At 55.7% G+C, this 19782-nt stretch overlaps 2 protein-coding genes and 1 long non-coding RNA gene across 3 annotated transcripts in view; all 3 read right to left on the bottom strand.

Moving 5' to 3' along the window:
• Nucleotides 1-7731, bottom strand: part of LOC123350167 (immunoglobulin superfamily member 1-like) — a 35736-nt gene extending 28005 nt beyond the window's left edge. Inside the window, exon 1 of the mRNA XM_044988600.1 lies at nt 7688-7731. Within this exon, the coding sequence (XP_044844535.1) occupies nt 7688-7718 (31 nt within the window). The 5' untranslated portion in view covers nt 7719-7731. The remainder of the gene's footprint in view (nt 1-7687) is intronic.
• Nucleotides 1-19782, bottom strand: part of LOC123350011 (immunoglobulin superfamily member 1-like) — a 127296-nt gene that overhangs the window by 60611 nt on the left and 46903 nt on the right. Inside the window, exon 19 of the mRNA XM_044988345.1 lies at nt 18789-19070. Within this exon, the coding sequence (XP_044844280.1) occupies nt 18789-19070 (282 nt within the window). The remainder of the gene's footprint in view (nt 1-18788; nt 19071-19782) is intronic.
• On the bottom strand, nt 16482-17493 carry LOC123350196. The gene is made up of 2 exons (XR_006573724.1): nt 17433-17493; nt 16482-17004 (listed from the first exon to the last, which is right to left on the bottom strand). It is a non-coding gene; the product is annotated as an uncharacterized LOC123350196 (long non-coding RNA).

Here is a 19782-nt window from a genome sequence, read left to right as displayed (position 1 = left end):
AGGGGGTTCCAAAGAGGATGGATCTAGACTGTTCTCAGTGGTAGAAGATGACAGAACAAGGAGTAATGGTCTCAAGTTGCAGAGGGGGAGGTTTAGGTTGGACATTAGGAAAAACTTTTTCACTAGTAGGGTGGTGAAGAACTGGAATGGGTTACCTAGGGAGGTGGTGGAATCTCCTTCCTTAGAGGTTTTTACGGTCAGGCTTGACAAAGCCCTGGCTGGGATGATTTAGTTGGGTTTGGTCCTGCTTTGAGCAGGGGCTTGGACTAGATACCTCCTGAGGTCCCTTCCAACCCTGAGATTCTATGATTCTATGAAATGGTTGTAGGGGACAACCTTGGTTCGAGTGATCATGAGCTAATTCAGTTCAAACTAGATGGAAGGATAAACAAAAATAGATCTGGGACTAGGGTTTTTTATTTCAAAAGGGCTAACTTTAAATAATTAAGGAAATTAGTTAGGGAAGTGGATTGGACTGAAGAACTTGTGGATCTAAAGGCAGAGGAGGCCTGGAATTACTTCAAGTCAAAGTTGCAGAAATTATCAGAAGCCTGCATCCCAAGAAAGGGGAAAAAATCATAGGCAGGAGTTGTAGACCAAGCTGGATGAGCATCTCAGAGAGGTGATTAAGAAAAAGCAGAAAGCCTACAGGGAGTGGAAGATGGGAGCGATTAGCAAGGAAAGCTACCTTAGTGAGGTCAGAACATGTCGGGATAAAGTGAGAAAGGCCAAAAGCCATGTAGAGTTGGACCTTGCAAAGGGAATTAAAAGCAATAGTAAAAGGTTCTATAGCCAGACAAATAAGAAGAAAGCAAAGAAAAAAGAAGTGGGACCACTAAACACTGAGGATGGAATGGAGGTTAAGGATAATCTAGGCACGGCCCAATATCTAAACAATTCTTTGCCTCAGCACGAACCGCACGCCCGGGCACAGCCCCTGACACCGGACGGACACAGATCTCCCCTGGGAGACCTCCCTGCTGGGGCTGATGGAGGGCTTGGGCAGAGTGGGCTCTGGGAGCAGAAGGAAATAGGCCGTGAGATGCAGACCCTGGGCGGGGAGGGGCCGACACGGTGACCCAGCCACCGGCCCCCACCCAGCACAGCTCCCCATTGAGTGCTGGGCCTCCAGGGGAGTGGGGAGGGCTGGCTGGGCAGCCCCTAGGCCCAAAGAGCTCTGTGTGTCCCCCGAGATGGGGCCCTGGAGCCAGGGATCCCCCAACTCTTGGACTGAAATCTCCAGTGCCGCTGCTCCCCTCAGTGACTCCATCCCCCATGGGCGGTGGGTGGACCCCCCTTTCCGGGAGGCTGGGCCTGCAGCCCCCTCCCACACACACACTGCACAAGGCCCCGCTTCTAGTGGCAGGAGTCCTGAGTGCCCCTTGCCACCCCCTCCCCCGGCCGGAGAACCCCCGGGCTGGCCGGAACCCCGAGACAGCCCCCCACCCCCACCGCCAGAGGACCCCTGGCACAGCCCCAGTCCCGGGTCAGCTGCAGCCAGACATGCAACCTGAGCCCCAGCCGACTGAGCCCAGCCCCAGCCTGGCCAGCCCCAGTCACGCCAGCTGGCCCGAGCGACCCCAGTCCCCGGCTGACCAACCCCAGCCCCCGGCCGGCTGGCCAGCCCCAGCCCAGTCCCGAGTCAGCCACAGCCGCCCAACCAACCCGAGCCCCCGTCATGCCATGCCAAGCAGCCCCAGCGGCGCCAGCCAGCCCGGGTGACCCCAGCCCCAGGCCCCGGCCAGCTGGCCAACCACAGCCCGGCGTCCCTCGGCAGCGGCTCCAGCCAGGGAAGGCAGAGCTTTCCCTGGACTATTACACCCCCCACCCACGTCGTCCCCGCTCCCCGGCCGGGGGTCGCCTCTGCTGGGCCCAGGGCTTAGGGCACAGCCTGGCTGGGAGCCTCCTAGCAGCATGGAGCCCCCCATGAGGGTCTGGCTGGGAGCCGGGACGTGGAGCCGGGCCCCTCACCTGCCACCTCCAGCTCCACGGGGTCGCTGGGCTGCGAGGAGACGAAGGGCTCTGACCGGGGCTGGTAGCTGCAGCTGTAGCTCCCTCCGTGCTGCCGGCCCACGCTGAGGATGCGGAACTCGGACACGTTCCCAGCAGTGTCCATGTGTTGCTGCGGGTTCAGGTCTCCAGCCTTGTGCAGGAAGAACCTCACGTCCCGGCGCTGCCCCTGACACCGGATGGTGACGTTTGCCACTGGGGCCATGACCCCAGTGGGGCTCAGAGAGATGGAGGGTCTGGGTAAGCTGGGATCTGCGCACAGGAGACAGGCTGTGAGAGCCAGACCCAGGCATCCACCCAGCCCTGGCATCCCCAGCCAGCTCCAGCCACGGACAGATCCAGGGCCCCCAGGGAAGAGACTCTCCCAGATCCCAGAGTTTCGCCCACCCAGAATCCCTGCCCTGTGAGCGGAGCTCCCAGCCCCACAGACACTGAGCCACAGCTCCCTAATGCTTGAGACCCTCATATGTCGTGTGTGGCCTCTGCCTCATTCACTGCATCCAGCCCCCCGAGCACAGAGCGACTCACGGGCTGGTCTCTGGTGCCCGGCACCGCCCAGCACCACAGGCCCCGAGCCGCACACAAGAAGGGAGTCAGCCTCCCATTCTACAGAGCAGGAAACTGAGGCACAGACAGATTCACTTTCCTCACTGAGCTCCCAGGGGCAGGGACTCTCTCTTCACTCTGTGTTTAGGCAGCGCCTGGCACACCGGGGCCCTGATCATGGCGGGGGCCCTACATGGAGCCCCAACACAAGGGATCCAGCGCTATTGAGGCCAGCGTTTGCAGAGGTCTCCACTAACTGTGGACGTCTTGGTTTGTGGGTGTTCAGCCTGAGATCCCTGAACATTGAGGCCCCCCCACCATGAAGGACACTTTTGGAAACCAAGACGTGCTCCCATCACACAGAGTCTGTGGCTGCTCCAGGAGCTGGTCCAGATCTCCTGGGTCCCAGCCCAGCACCGTGTCCACCAAACCACTGATTCTCCAGCAGCCCCTGCCTCATTCAGCCCCAGCCGGGGCACTGCCTGGGGCGGACGCTGGAGAACAGAGGAGTTGGGATCACAGGATTAAATAGCAACTCACGGTTCATACAAACTGGGGACAGCGTTAAAGTAGCCTCCAGGGCTGCTGCTCACCCCTGGCTGGGGAACCCCCCAGTGACTCCGTCCCCGCTCCCTGGCCGGGCGTACCCTCTGCGGGGTCAGGGCTTAGGGAACAGCCTGGCTCTGAGCGTCCTAGCAGCCTGGAGCCTCCCGCGAGGGTCTGGCTGGGAGTGGGGAAGCCAAGCCAGGCCCCTCACCTGCTACCACCAGCTGCACGGTGTCGCTGGGCTCTGAGGAGATGAAGGGCTCTGACTGGGGCCGGTAGCTGCAGCTGTAGCTCCCTCCATGCTGCCGGCCCACGCTGGGGATGTGGAACTCGGCCCCGGCACCAGCAGGGTCCATGTGTCGCTGCGGGTTCAGGTCTCCAGCCTTGTACACGAAGAACCTCACGTCCCGGCGCTGCCCCTGACACCGGATGGTGACGTCTGCCCCTGAGGCCACGACCCCAGTGGGGCTCAGAGAGATGTTGGGTCTGGGTAAGCTGGGTTCTGCGCACAGGAGACAGGCTGTGAGAGCCAGACCCGGGCACCCACCCAGCCCTGGCCTCCCCAGCCGGCCCCAGCCCTGGGCAGATCCAGGGCCCCCCGGGCAGAGATTCTCTCCCAGATCCCAGAGTTTCCCCCACCCAGAATCCCGGCCCTGCGAGCTGGGCTCCCAGCCACACGGATACTGAGCCACCGCTCCCTAATGCTTGGGACCCTCATATAGCCGTGTGTGGCCCCTGCCTCATTCACTGCATCCAGACCCCCAAGCACAGAGCAATTCACGGGCTGGTCTCTTGTGCCCGGCATTGCCCAGCACCACAGGCCCCGAGCCGCACACAGGAAGGGAGTCAGCCTCTCATTCTACAGAGCGGGAAACTGAGGCACAGACAGATTCACTTTCCTCACTGAGCTCCCAGGGGCAGGGACTGTCTCTTCACTTTGTGTTTATGCAGCGCCTGGCACAACAGGGTCCTGAACATAGCGGGGGCCCTACATGCTCCCCCAGCACAAGGGATCCAGCGCTATTGAGGCCAGGGTTTGCAGAGGTCTCCATTAACTGTGGGCGTCTCGGTTTGTTGGTGTTCAGCCTGAGATCCCTGAACATTGAGGCCCCCCCCACAATGAAGGACATTTTGGAAACCAAGACGTGCTCCCATCACACAGAGTCTGTGGCTGCTCTAGGAGCTGGGCCAGATCTCCTGGGTCCCAGCCCAGCACCATGTCCACCAAACCACTGATTCTCCTGCAGCCCCTGCCTCATTCAGCCCCAGCCGGGGCACTGCCTGGGGCGGCCGCTGGAGAACAGAGGAGTTGGGATCACTGGATTAAATAGCAACTCATGGTTCATACAAACTGGGGACAGCGTTAAAGTAGCCTCCAGGGCTGCTGCTCCCCCCTGGCTGGGGAACCCCACAGTGACTCCGTCCCCACTCCCCAGCTGGGCGTCCCCTCTGCGGAATCAGGGCTCAGGCCAGAGCCTGGCTCTGAGTGTCCCATTGGCACCGAGTCCCCGTGAGGGTCTGGCTGGGGGTGGGGCTGGGAACGGGGACGCCGAGCCGGGCCTCTCACCTCTCACCACCAGCTCCACGGGGTCGCTGGGGTACGACATCGTGAACGGCCCCGATCTGCTGCGATAGGAGCAGTTGTAGTTCCCGCCGTGCTCCCGGCTCAGGTTGTTGATGAGAAACAGAGCCTGTGAGTCCGAATCCACACTTTGGATGTGGCGTCCATCTTTATTCAGCATGAACTGCACGGTCTGGTGCTGCCCCTTACACCAGATGCTCACGGATCCCCCCAAGGAAACCCCCTCGCTGGGGATCCCAGAGATGGTGGGTTTGGGGTAGCTGGGCTCTGCAGTGGGAAGCAGACAGGCCGTGAGACACAGACACCGGGCGGGGAGGGGCCGACACGACGACCCAGGCACCGGCCCCTCCCAAGAACAGCTCCCGACTGAGTACTGGGTTTCCAGGGGAGTGGGGAGGGGCCGGCTGAGCAGCCCCTGGGCCCCTAGCTCTCTGGGTGTCTCCCGAGATGGGGAGTATCCCCCTGGGAAAGGCCTCCTGCTCCGCAGCTCCCCTCAATCTCCAGTGGCTGCTGCTCCCCCCAGTGAATCCATCCCCCATGGGCGGTGGGTGGACCCCCCTTTCCGTGAGGCTGGCCCTGCAGCCCCCTCCCCCGCACCCCCACACACACACACTGCACAAGGCCCCGCTTCTAGTGGCAGGAGCCCCGAGTGCCCCTCGCCACCCCCTCCCCCGGCTGAAGAAACCTCGGCTAGCCAGCACCCCACGACAGCCCCCCAGCCCCGTCGCCAGAGTGCCCCTGGCACAGCCCCTGTCCCCGGTCAGCCCCAGCCAGCCAACCGACTCCAGTTCCAGCCGTGCGATGCTGAGCAGCTCCAGCTACGTTTGCCGGCCCGGGTGACCCCATCCCTGTGCTAGGCCAGAGCAGCCCCAGCCCCCGGCCTTCCTCTGCCCCAAATCTCCAGGGGCTGCTTCTCCCCCCTGGCTGGGGAACCCCCAAGTGACTCCATCCCCACTCCCTGGCCAGGGGTCCCCTCTGCTGGGCCCAGGGATCAGGGCAAAGCCTGGCTCTGAGCGTCCCATCGGTGCACCCCGCTCCCCCCTACCACCGCCCCACCGTCACAATTCAGTTCATCCGTCATTCGGCCTCTCTAGGAGTCTGTCCCCTACCAGGGTTGGCACAGCCTGCCCTTGGGGCTCGGGGGCAGGGGGTTCACCCAGACGTCGCTCAGGGCCCGGCTGCATGAGAGATCACCTGCCACCACCACCCCCGGCCTGAGGCCAGCCAGGGAGCCTGAGCCATGGGCCCGATGCAGCTCTGCCCCCCATCCCAGGGTTGGAAATAGAGTCTGTGACTGGCAGGAAACTCACAAGACCCACCGTTCCCCAGGCCTTGGTGGGGAAGCTGTGAGTGCAGGGGAGGGAGCTGTTGGGGGTGGATCTGGGGGCAGGGGAGGATCTGGGGGGTTTTCCCCCATGGCTGCACTAACCGTGAATGTTTCGGTTCCCAGAGGGGATCTAGAGTGGGGGTGTTTCTTGGGGTTTTCTGTGGTTTCCAGTGGGTTGCATGGACAGGGGGTGGCAGTCAGTGTCCCTAGGTGTTACTGGTTTAAGGAGGTGAGGGGAGAGGGAGTTTGTTGTTAAAGAGGACCGGAGAGAGACTCAAGACCCCGGCCGATGGCCTGGAGGATGGAGACCCCAGTGACTGGTGACCTGGTGACTTGGAAGCCCAGCTCAGGAGTCACAGCTGGTTCTGGCCAGTGGGAGGACAAAGGGCTGCAGGGACAGGACCCCAGTGACTTGACCAGCCGGTTTCAGTCAGAGGAGGGCTGAGAGGAGAGGAGACCCAGGCCTTCCTGTTTACGACCCTGTTTACCTGGAGAGAAGACAATGGACAGAGGAGACCTGGGGCTGGTGATATCGGATGCCCAGCTGGGAGGCAGGGAGGCTCTGGGCTGGAGAGGGGGGACAGGCAGAGCCCACCTGGCTGCAGGGGAGACTGGGATGTGCTGGGCTGAGGGAGGCCAGGCCTGAGGCCCTGAGAGTTTCCTGTGCTGTGCTCAACTCTCAATAAACCCTCCTGTTTTATGCTGGCTGAGAGTCGCTCCGGGCTAGAAAGCAGGGTGGCATTATCCCCTTCGGGGGTGAGGAGGCCCGGGGGATCCAGAGCACGTGGGCTGAGAGACAGGGGCGCTAAGGCTCAGAGAGGTGCAGCTCCGGGAGGTGGAGGGGCCTGACCCCAAGAGAGAGAGGACCCCCGAGAAGGGCTGTCGCACTGAAAGGGGCACCCCCCACGGACCGCACGGGGCCATGAGTGGGCACGATCTGTGAGTCCATCACAGAAATAAATCCACATGCCGCCCCCAACCCCGATCCTCACAGCCGAGGGTGGGGGGAGGGAGAGGACATTGAACGAGGGGACAGTTCCCGTCTGCTTCATCAGACCCCACAAGCCTGATTCGGCTCCTAGTTATTCCCTAGCAGGGCCGGGACGGGTCTGAGCTCACAGGGGGAGTTTGGGTTGAGTTTTGGGGAAGGTTCAGGGCTCAGTTCGTCTTTTCCCCACCCCATGCATCCCCTCCCCCGTCCTTGATGTTATCGTCCTCCCCACAAACTGATACTCACGTCCCCACACCCTGCTGTGTCCGGCCAGCCAGCAGCCTGGAGAGGAGACGGCTCGTTAATAACCAGATCCCAGGGCAACTGGATCCTACACCCTAGTCTCAGACCCCCACCCCCAAACCACGGGCACATGCCCTGGTGTCAGTTTCCCTGCATGGGCACATGCCCTAGACTCAGATTCTGCCACCCCCTACCCCCCACGGACACACGCCCTGGTCTCATATCCCACCACCCATGGGCACACGCCCTGGTCTCAGATCCCTCCCCCCATGGGCACACACCCTGGTCTCAGATCTGACCCCCATAGGCACACGCCCTGGTCTCAGATCCGACCCCCCATGGGCACACGCCCTGGTCTCAGATCCCACCCCCCATGGGCACACGCCCTGGTCTCAGATCCCACCCCCCATGGGCACACACCCTGGCTTTATTCAATACTCACCGAGGAGGAGGACGGTGAGAGCAGATGCCATGATGAGGGCAGCGAGGGGCCCCTCAGCGCTACCACCAACACCCCGGTGCCCAGCTCCACCGAGCCCCAAATGAGGAACTCAGCTGGTGGCTCCAGCTACAGGAAGTCGACGATGTCTCATCTCTTCCTGTGTCCATCACACATTGTCCCTAATCGGCAGGCGAAATCTAGAACAGCCAAAGCAAGCAGAGGTCCCTGCAAAACCCAGGAAACCCTAGGCCCCTCAGCCTGGCCACGCATCAGGCAGCTCCCAGCTTCTCTATGTCTCTGTGGGGACTCGGGAAAGGTCACTGTGATGCAGCAGGGAGTGGGGAGTATTGACCTGGGAATGTTGCAGGGGAGTTTTACTGGGACTGTGTGTGCGATGGGAGACTTTCCTTGAGGGAAGATAGCTGAGCACGTAACATGAGAGCCCAGGATGGGGGGTTGGGGCCAGGTGACACCTTCTGCCCGGGAAACTGGACAAAGGCTGGAGGAGGAACCAGGAGGAGGGGGTGTGAGACAGCTGGACGGGGTTTCAGTTTGGAGCTGGCTGGGGAAATGGAGGGAACCCCAGAATTAATCCCGGCAATTACAGACCAGTAAGTCTAACGTCAGTACCGGGCAAATTAGTTGAAACAATAGTAAAGAATAAAATTGTCAGACACATAGAAGAACATAAATTTTTGGGCAAAAGTCAACATGGTTTCTGTAAAGGGAAATCGTGTCTTACTAATCTATTAGAGTTCTTTGAAGAGGTCAACAAACATGTGGACAAGGGGGATCCAGTGGACATAGTGTACTTAGATTTCCAAAAAGCCTTTGACAAGGTCCCTCACCAAAGACTCTTACATAAATTAAGTTGTCATGGGATAAGAGCGAAGGTCCTTTCATGGATTGAGAATTGGTTAAAAGACGGGACAAAGGGAAGGAATAAATGGTAAATTCTCAGAATGGAGAGAGGCAACTAGTGGTGTTCCCCAAGGGTCAGTCCTAGGACCAATCCTATTCAACTTATTCATAAATGATCTGGAGAAAGGGATTAACAGTGAGGTGGCAAAGTTTGCAGATGATACTAAACTGCTTAAAATAGTTAAGAACAAAGCAGCCTGTGAAGAACTTCAAAAAGATCTCACAAAACTAAGTGATTGTGCAACAAAATGGCAAATTAAATTTAATGTGGATAAATGTAAGGTAATGTACATTGGAAAAAATAACCGCAACTATACATACAATATGATGGGGGCTAATTTAGCTACAACGAGTCAGGAAAAAGATCTTGGAGTCATCGTGGACAGTTCTCTGAAGACGTCCACGCATTGTGCAGAGGCGGTCAAAAAAGCAAACAGGATGTTAGGAATCATTAAAAAGGGGATAGAGAATAAGACAGAGAATATCTTATTCTCCTTATACAAATCCATGGTACGCCCATATCTTGAATACTGCGTACAAATGTGGCCCCCTCATCTCAAAAAAAGCTATACTGGCACTAGCAAAGGTTCAGAAAAGGGCAACTAAAATGATTAGGGGTTTGGAACGGATCCCATATGAGGAGAGATTAAAGAGACTAGGACTTTCCAGCTTGGAAAAGAGGAGACTAAGGGGGGATATGACAGAGGTCTATAAAATCATGAGTGATGTAAAGAAAGTGAATAAGGAAAAGTGATTTACTTGCTCCCATAACACAAGAACTAGGGGCCACCAAATGAAATTAATGGGCAGCAGGTTTAAAACAAAAAAAAGGAAGTTCTTCTTCACACCCGCAGAGACCCTGCCCCGAGCTGGAGGAGACACTGTCAGTGGTTATGTGGCCAGGCCCCTAGAGAGGGACGTGCCACAGGCTTGTTTATATAGACATCCCATCTCCCCTCAAATCCCCGTCCTCTCTGCCCCTGTCCTGTCCCCACTCAACCCCCGCTCCCTGCACGAACCTTCGCCCATCTCTACCTCATCCCTGTCCCTCCCCAACCCCACACTGCGCTCTCCCATCTCCCCTCCAACACCCGCCCCCTTTCTGTCTCCCCTCGAATTCCTGTCCCCACTTGCTCCCTGATCTCAGCCCATCTCCCCTCTAATCCCCCCCCGCCCCACCCTCGGCCTGTCCCCCCAAACTCCAGTCTTGGCTGCTCTTTGCAGAGAGTCTCACAGACCCAGAGCCCTCAGGGGGTTGGAAACTCTCTCCCTCGCCAGCGTTACACAGGCCGGGGGCCGGGGCTCGTTTCAAACCGAGCCCCTGGTTCTACTCGGCTCCTGGGCAAACCCACAGCAGCAGCCGCTCACAGTCAAAGCTTTCAGGTTAAACCCCCAGACAAGGAATCAAACCCGGCCTGTCTATTGAAACAGGGGCTGAGCGACCGCGGCCAACAGCCGCAGTCAGCCCAGCTCCAAGTCTCGCTCCTTCGGGAGTCACCGGAGCAGAGCCGCTTGTGTCCAGACCAGCCGGGCTTTGGGAGTAGGAGCCGGTTCATTTCACTCTCCGGACGGACGGGCAGGGCGGCCGCTGACCCTGCTCCTAGTGTAAGCTGGGGAAAGGTCCTGCTATTGTGGGAAACTTTCCTGGTTTATACCCGCCCCGGTGGGATTGGCTAGTGAAAGGATCTGAGTCATCGCTCCCACTTCCTTTACCCAGAGGCCTGCCTGACCTCGAGGGCTCCCCTTCCTCCCTCCTGTGTGGCAGAGTCCTCGTAACCCCGGCAAGGCTGGGCCCCGGATTCCTGGGGGCTCGACCCCCAGTCTTGTCATGGTCGCTTAGGACAGGGGCGAGGGTGTCCCCACTCCGGGGCTCTCTCTTTGCACCGGCTGCTTCCCGGACCCACTGATCAGTACACAGAGTTCAGAGCACGTACAATTTATTAAACAGCAACTGATAAACAAATAAGGAAAAGATGGGGAAGGTGAAAGTAAACAAGTCACCCCGCCCTGTGGGCACAGGGACACCACAAACAGCCGCCTCTGCATGGGAAAGGAAGTTCACAGCCTCTTCCTCAAACGTTACACGTCTCTCCCAGGCCCTGGTCACGCTGCGGTGATATCACAGGGTGACAATCTGTACCTCAAAGTAGCACTGAGGAGCTCCAGTATTCACCACTACGATAGAATTATGATCGGTTGGGTACAAAGTTGCCTTGGGAGGCATCATTTTAAAAGCCTTGATCTCTTGAACATTCATGTCCCGATGTATTGTATGTGCTGTCGTTGTGTGGGACGTTCTGAAGCATTGCTGGGTGTGCTACGGAAATACGTTGTGAGGTTGGGAGACGCCCACAGCCAACCATTCAACTGCAACAAAGGACCAGCCAGACACTGTTAATGGCTCATCAACACCCATCAAGGAAAGAATGGAGATTGCTGGACCAATGGGGACTGTCTGATCCCTGTCACAGCAAAGATCTTTCCAGCAAGCTGGAAGAAGATACAAATGAGGGGAAGGGACATATTCCCTGGGCTTCTCTTCCCCAAATCTCAACACCTGGAGGAACATCTGGAGGACAAAGACTTGAACTGGGGAAGGGTCGTCCCAGGCTGGGATGGAGTCCAGTCTGTGTATTGAGGATCTGTAACCTGCTTGTACCATCTGTCGGGGGAGACACTGCCTGATTCAAATCCTGTTTCGTTTGTAGAAATTAGACTGTGAATATATTTTTATTTCTTAAGTCGCCAACTCTGATCTCTGCACCTGCTCCTTATAACCACTTAAAATCTCTCCTTCTGCACCTAATAAATCTGTTTTATATTTGACCTAAAACAGTGTGTTTTGGTTGAAGTGCTGGGAAATCTCAGCTCAGTTTACAAAGGCTAGTGCATGTCCCCGCCACACTGAGGGAGGGGGGACTTAATGAACTGACACCGGAATGGCTTCTGAGAACTGCAGGATGGTATCGGTCAGGGGTGCAAGGCTGGGGAGCTGGGGGTAATTGGCTGGAGCTCCCTATTGCTGGTACCTGAGTGGCTGGGAGATCATTGGTGTAACACAGCTGGGTGGGTCCCTGCCAGTGGCTGGCTGTGTGAGTGCAGAGCCTCAGAGGTTCATAGCTTGACATCAGCATCACAGTGTCAGAGGCAGCCCAGGATAGTGGCTTTGGAGGGCTCAGCGGTCCCACAGGCCAGGTTGCACCCCGGGGACCCCGTCACACACAGCTCAGACACTTGCTCTGGCGGGGGCCACACGCCCTCAGGCGCTAGGTGGCAGGACCCTTCTTCCCAGCGTCCCCCCCACCACCCCCGTCTGTGTTATGATCCCCCTCCGAGTCCGGCCTGCAGGGCCTCTTGCCTGGGGGTTCTCTCTGTGCTGGCCCAAAGTCCCTCCCACCAATCTGGGACTATTAACTCCTGCTTCCAGCTTCTGTTTTCACCCAGCGCGATATCAACAGTCCTGGGGCTGTAGCCAGGGGGCTTTTCGGGTCAGACCAACTCAGCATCTGTGGCTGGTCCTCTCGCCCGGGTTACAATGTTCAGCGTCGTCCCCAATTTCCCCTGGTTCTCGGGGCCCTGGCACAGCTGGGGAACTTGCCCGTGAGCTTGCAGCCGGGCCGCTTCGCAGGCTCAACAACCACAACAGTGCGAACGACCCCCAGCTTCCTTGTAGGGCCCAGAGCTCTCACCTAGGGTGCCCGTGTCCCAATGGCTGCAGCCGCTTGAGGCCCGAGTGCGAGGGGAATGAGGAACTGCGCCGGGGGCTGCAGCCCCAGGAAGCCCGTGATGCGCTCGGCCCCTTTCTTCCCCATCAGATGGTTTCTCTGCAATCTCCAGCCCAAATCTACCATGGTCAGAGCAAAGCCAGCTCCCTGCAACGCCCAGCAAACCACATCCCCTCCTGCAGCTGCCTGGTCCCTCTCCGGCCTCAGGATGTTGCAAAAGGGACACTGGGGGAGGGGGAGCCGACCTGCCCCCCAGAAAGGGGAGGGGACAAGATCACGGGGACAGAGCTCAAGAGGAACTGCCCCTCCCCCCCCCGGCAGATTCCCCACCTGATTTGCCCTTCATCCCCCTGATGTTCACCCATTGGACCCCTCAGCCCCCCATTTTGACCCCTTTGCCAGCATCCCCTCCCCCATTCATGTCCCCCCACCCCCACCCCCATCCTGTTAGGTGTAAGAAGTATAAACAGTTTAATATGTTCAATTAGTTGCTCAATAAGGTGTTTATGAAATAAATCACTGGCTTTAAAATAAGATCCAATATGGAGCAGATGAAATATTGACCCCTGGACTCCATCTCTGAGAGGGGACTTGTTTACCATCGGGGACAGGCTCAAACCGGCCAAAACCTTCCTGGGGCATAGGAATTTGGGGGAGATGGTTGGGAGATGTCCAGGTAATCTCCACACCGGAATTTAACATGGAGAGGGAAGAAAACAAAGTAAGAGAGGATACAGCCGTGGGCAGGAGAATGGACATAAGGAGGACGGGTAGTGTAGATACCAGTCTAATAGGTGATACTGGTGGTAGAATGTCTGGGCCTAACCAGATAATGTGAGTGAAGCCAAACACCAAGAATTAAGATGTTTGTACACTAATGCGAGCAGCCTAGGTAACAAAATGGAGGCACTAGAGTTATTGGAGCAGGAAGTGAACCCGGATATTATAGCGATAACAGAAACATGGTGGAATAGTAGTCATGACTGGAGTATAGGTATTGAAGGGTCTGTGCTGTTTAGGAAAGACAGAAATAAAGGCAAAGGTGGTGGAGTAGTGTTGTATATCAATGATGAGGTTAACTGTAAAGAAATAAGAAGTGATGGAATGGATAAAACAGAGTCTGTCTGGGCGAAAATCACACTGGGAAAGAAAGCTACTAGAGCCTCCCCTGAGATAGTGCTTGGGGTGTGCTACAGACCGCCGGGATCCAATTTGGATATGGATAGAGACCTCTTTAATGTTTTTAATGAAGTAAACACTAATGGGAATTGGGTGATCATGGGAGACTTGAACTAGATGGAAGGATAAACAAAAATAGATCTAGGACTAGGGTTTTTGATTTCAAAAGGGCTAACTTTAAAGAATTAAGGAAATTAGTTAGGGAAGTGGATTGGACTGAAGAACTTGTGGATCTAAAGGCGGGGGAGGCCTGGAATTACTTCAAGTCAAAGTTGCAGAAACTATCAGAAGCCTGCATCCCAAGAAAGGGGAAAAAATCATAGGCAGGAGTTGTAGACCAAGCTGGATGAGCAAGCATCTCAGAGAGGTGATTAAGAAAAAGCAGAAAGCCTAGAAGGAGTGGAAGATGGGCGGGATTAGCAAGGAAAGCTACCTTATTGAGGTCAGAACATGTGGGGATAAAGTGAGAGAGGCCAAAAGCCATGTAGAGTTGGACCTTGCAAAGGGAATTAAAACCAATAGTAAAAGGTTCTATAACCAGATAAATAAGAAGAAAACAAAGAAAGAAGAAGTGGGACCGCTAAACACTGAGGATGGAATGGAGGTTAAGGCCCAATATCTAAACAAAATACTTTGCCTCAGTCTTTAATGAGGCTAATGAGGAGCTTAGGGATAATGGCAGGATGACAAATGGGAATGAGGATATGGAGGTAGATATTACCACATCCGAGGTAGAAGCCAAACTCGAACAGCTTAATGGGACTAAATCGGGGGCCCAGATAATCTTCATCCAAGAATATTAAAGGAACTGGCACATGAAATTGCAAGTCCATTAGCAAGAATTTGTAATGAATCTGTAAACTCAGGGGTTGTACCGTACGACTGGAGAATTGCTAACATAGTTCCTATTTTTAAGAAAGGGGAAAAAAGTGATCCGAGTAACTATAGGCTTGTTAGTTTGACATCTGTACTATGTAAGGTCTTGGAAAACATTTTGAAGGAGAAAGTAGTTAAGGACATTGAGGTCAATGGTAATTGGGACAAAATACAACATGGTTTTACAAAAGGTAGATTGTGCCAAACCAACCTGATCTCCTTCTTTGAGAAGGTAACGGATATTTTAGACAAAGGAAACACAGTGGATCTAACTTACCTCGATTTCAGGAAGGCATTTGATATGGTTCCACATGGGGAATTATTAGCTAAATTGGAAAAGATGGGGATCAATATGAAAATCAAAAGGTGGATAAGGAACTGGTTAAAGGGGAGACTACAATGGGTCATACTGAAAGGTGAACTGTCAGGCTGGAAGGAGGTTACTAGTGGAGTTCCTCAGGGATCAGTTTTGGGACCAATCTTATTTAATCTTTTTATTATTGACCTTGGCACAAAAAGTGGGAATGTGCTAATAAAGTTTGCGGATGACACAAAGCTGGGAGGTGTTGCTAACACAGAGAAGGACCGAGATATCCTACAGGATAATCTGGATGACCTTGTAAACTGGAGTAATAGTAATAGGATGAAATGTAATAGTGAAAAGTGCAAGGTCATGCATTTAGGGATTAATAATAAGAATTTTAGTTATAAATTGGGGACACATCAGTTGGAAGTAGCAGAGGAGGAGAAGGACCTCAGAGTATTGGTTGATCACAGGATGACTATGAGCCACCAATGTGATATGGCCGTGAAAAAAGCTAATGAAGTCTTGAGATGCATCAGGCGAGGTATTTCCAGTAGAGATAAGGATGAATTCAAACTGGAACAGGTACAGAGAAGGGCTACTTGGATGATCCGAGGAATGGAAAACCTGTCTTATGAAAGGAGACTCAAAGAGCTTGGCTTCTTTAACCAAAAGAAGGTTGAGGGGGGATATGATTGCTCTTTACAAATATATTAGAGGGATAAATATTAGGGAGGGAGAGGAATTATTTAAGCTCAGCAATGTGGACACAAGAACAAATGGGTATAAACTGGCCATCAGGAAGTTTAGAGTTAAAATTAGACAAAGGTTTCTAACCATCAGAGGAGTGAAGATCTGGAACAGCCTTCTAAGGGGAGCAGTGGGGGCAAAAGACATATCTGGCTTCAAGACTAAGCTTGATAAGTTTATGGAGGGGATGGTATGATGGGATAGCCTAATCTTGGCAATTAATTTGGCAACTGATCTTTGATTATCAGCAGGTAAGTATGCCCAGAGGTCTGTGATGGGATGTTAGATGCGGTGGGATCTGAGTTTTCGAGCTTTCAAACCTTCCTTTGAAGCTCACAGTCTCCAATTGCCAGCAACATCGCACTGTCCTTCAAACAACCAACCAACCAAACAGACTGACAAACACAAGCTCAGCACACAGCAAGTAACCCCCAAACACAAACAAACACACACTACAGACAGTCAATCACTTACCCCAAGGGTGCTGTATTTGCTCCTCCTTAACCTGGAGAACTCCCTTGCGAAACTCCCTGTTAGCAGCCCCTGGTCACAAAGCTTTAAAATTTAATGACTTTAAATATCGCTGATGAACAAAGAGATAAAGAACGGTTAGTATGAGGAACCCAGTAAATTGTTGGTCATGGCATAGCATGACCAAAAGGAGGGATTGTGAAAGTAGAATGAATTATATTGTAAAAATAAAAAGGATTAAAGAAATGCTGTGTGTACCTTTAAGCAAAAGAGCTTAAATGTTAAAATACAGGTGTCAGGAAGAGGAACATTAAGGCATAAACAATGCGCTAATGGTGAAACATTAGCCGGAGATTGGTAAAAGTTGGCAAGGAAATTAACTACATATGTCTAGCCTCCGGTGAACTTGTCAGTTCTGCTTTCTTTGTAACCTTGTCAAGTTCGCTCCCTTTTGATCTGTATAAACTGAGATAGTTTGTGTCTTGCATGGTGCTCACATTATCTGGGTGTTATTAGCAGAGCGCTGTGCTAATAAAACAGAGTGGTCTGACAAACTGTGAGTCCTGAGTCTGACTTTGACATTTTATTTAATTATTAAACATATTGAAAATGCTGTTTCTGTGCATTTGAATTTCCATCCAAACAGAGCTTGGACAAATCAGAAGTAAAATACCATCATCATCATCTAGGAAATAAATGATTCTTTGCCATTTTCCAACATAATCAAAATGTAAAAATTAGACAGAAGAAATGTAAATTACTCCATAGAAAAGTTTAAATCAATGTGCACAGCTATAGTTTGCCATCATGGTTAGCAACAGAAAAAGCACCAGATTTAGCGTAAAGACTCTGTTGAGTTGCAAATCAACCGTTTTCATGGTTATCAACCATTGAGAATCAACCTATCATTAGGAAAATAACTAAAAAGTACAACATTAAAACCTCCTCACCCCCCTGTGGTAACCACTAGACACCACTTCCCATCCCGAGCCGGGGAGAGAACCCAGGAGTCCTGAATCCTAGTGCAGGTAGATCAGGGTGGGGAGCAGAGCTGGGGTCTCATCTCCTCTGTCTCGGGGCTGGTCCTTATCCTGTAGAGACACAAAGCAGATTTGTCCATGAGTCGACCCAGATCCCCATGTATGAGCCGTGCCCCTCAGCCCTACAGGACAGCTGGGATGGGGGGGCCCAGGAAAGAGTCCCGGTCCCCCACGCTCTGCCAGGGGGAGCCCGCCCCCTCCTGCCGATGAGCCTGGATACCCTAGAAACAGGACAGCCCAAGGCCCCGGCCAGCTGGCCAACCAGAGCCCAGCGTCCCTCGGCAGCGGCTCCAGCCAGGGAAGGTGAAGCTTTCTCTGGACTATTATACCCCCCACCCAAGTCGTCCCCGCTCCCCGGCCGGGGGTCCCCTCTGCTGGGCCCAGGGCTTAGGGCACAGCCTGGCTCTGAGCGTCCTAGCAGCATGGAGCCCCCCACAAGGGTCTGGCTGGGAGCCGGGACGTGGAGCAGGTCCCCTCACCTGCTACCTCCAGCTGCACGGGGTCGCTGGGCACCGAGGAGACGAAGGGCTCTGATGGGGGCCGGTAGCTGCAGCTGTAGCTCCCTCCGTGCTGCCGGCCCACGCTGGGGATGCGGAACTCGGCCCCATCCCCAGCAGGGTCCATGTGTTGCTGTGGGTTCAGGTCTCCAGCCTTGTGCAGGAAGAACCTCACGTCCCGGTGCTGCCCCTGACACCGGATGGTGACGTCTGCCCCTGAGGCAATGACCCCAGTGGGGCTCAGGGAGATGTCGGGTCTGGGTAAGCTGGGATCTGCGCACAGGAGACAGGCTGTGAGAGCCAGACCCAGGCACCTACCCAGCCCCAGCCTCCCCAGCCAGCCCCAGCCACGGGCAGATCCAGGGGCCCCCGGGGCAGAGATTCTCTCCCAGATCCCAGAGTTCCCCCCACCCAGAATCCCGGCCCGGCGAGCTGGGCTCCCAGCCCCACAGACACTGAGCCGCGGCTCCCTAGTGCTTGGGACCCTCATATGCCCGTGTGTGGGCCCTACCTCATTCACTGCATCCAGCCCCCCAAGCACAGAGCGAATCATGGGCTGGTCTCTGGTGCCCGGCACCGCCCAGCAGCACAGGCCCCGAGCCGCACACAAAAAGGGAGTCAGCCTCCCATTCTACAGAGCAGGAAACTGAGGCACAGACAGATTCACTTTCCTCACTGAGCTCCCAGGGGTAGGGACTCTCTCTTCACTCTGTGTTTAGGCAGCGCCTGGCACAACAGGGTCCTGATCATGGTGGGGGCCCTACATGCTCCCCCAGCACAAGGGATCCAGCGCTATTGAGGCAGCGTTTGCAGAGGTCTCCACTAACTGTGGGTGTCTCGGTTTGTGGGTGTTCAGCCTGAGATCCCTGAAGATTGAGGCCCCCCCCCACCATGAAGGACACTTTTGGAAACCAAGATGTGCTCCCATCACACAGTCTGTGGCTGCTCCAGGAGCTGGGCCAGATCTCCTGGGTCCCAGCCCAGCACCGTGTCCACCAAACCACTGATTCTCCTGCAGCCCCTGCCTCATTCAGCCCCAGCCAGGGCACTGCCTGGGGCGGGCGCTGGAGAGCAGAGGAGTTGGGATCACGGGATTAAATAGCAACTCATGGTTCATACAAACTGGGGACAGCGTTAAAATAGCCTCCAGGGCTGCTGCTTCCCCCTGGCTGGGGAACCCCCCAGTGACTCCGTCCCCGCTCCCCAGCGGGGCGTCCCCTTTGCGGGGTCAGGGCTTAGGGCACAGCCTGGCTCTGAGTGTCCCATTGGCACCGAGTCCCCGTGAGGGTCTGGCTGGGGGTGGGGCTGGGAACGGGGACCCTGAGCCAGGCCCCTCACCTCTCACCACCAGCTCCACGGGGTCACTGGGGTCTGACATGTTGAACGGCTCCAATCTGCTGCGATAGGAGCAGCTGTAGTTCCCGCCGTCCTCCCGGCGCACGTTGTTGATGAGAAACAGAGCCTGTGAGTCCGAATCCGCACTTTGGATGTGGCGTCCATCTTTATTTAGCACGAACTGCACGCCCTGGTGCTGCCCCTTACACCAGATGGCCACTGCTCCCCCCAAGGAAACCCCCTCGCTGGGGATCCCAGAGATGGTGGGTTTGGGGTAGCTGGGCTCTGCAGTGGGAAGCAGACAGGCCGTGACACGCAGACCCCAGGCAGGGAGGAGCCGACACGACGACCCAGGCACCAGCCCCTCCCCAGAACAGCTCCCGACTGAGTACTGGGTTTCCAGGGGAGTGGGGAGGGGCCGGCTGAGCAGCCCCTGGGCCCCTAGCTCTCTGGGTGTCCCCCGAGATGGGGAGTGTCCCCCTGGGAAAGGCCCCCTGCTCCGCAGCTCCCCCAGGCACAGGGATCCCCCCTCCCTCAATCTCCAGTGGCTGCCGCTCCCCACAGTGACTCCATCCCCCATGGGTGCTAGGTGGACCCCCTTTTCCAGGACGCTGGCCCTGCAGCCCCACCACACACACTGCACAAGGCCCCGCTTCTAGTGGCAGGAGCCCGGAGTGCCCCTCACCACAGGCTTCCCTGTCCAGAGAACCCCCAGGCTGGCCGGAACCCCGAGACAGCCCCCAACCCCCACTGCCAGAGGACCCCCGGCACAGCCCCAGTCCCAGTCAGCCGCAGCCAGACATCCGACCTGAGCCCCAGTCACGCCAGCCCGAGTAGCCCCAGTCATACCAGCGAGCCCGAGTGACCCCAGCCACCGGCCGGCTGGCCAGCCCCAGCCCAGTCCAGGGTCAGCCACAGCCGCCCAACCAACCCGAGCCCCCGTCATGCCATCCCAAGCAGCCCCAGCAGCGCCAGCCAGCCTGGGTGACCCCAGCCC

Source organism: Mauremys mutica, chromosome 15 (genome assembly GCF_020497125.1).
Source record: "Mauremys mutica isolate MM-2020 ecotype Southern chromosome 15, ASM2049712v1, whole genome shotgun sequence".
Classification (NCBI taxonomy): domain Eukaryota; kingdom Metazoa; phylum Chordata; order Testudines; family Geoemydidae; genus Mauremys; species Mauremys mutica.
The sequence above is the reverse complement of the archived record's forward strand: the minus strand, read 5'-3'. Positions and strand labels throughout refer to the sequence as shown.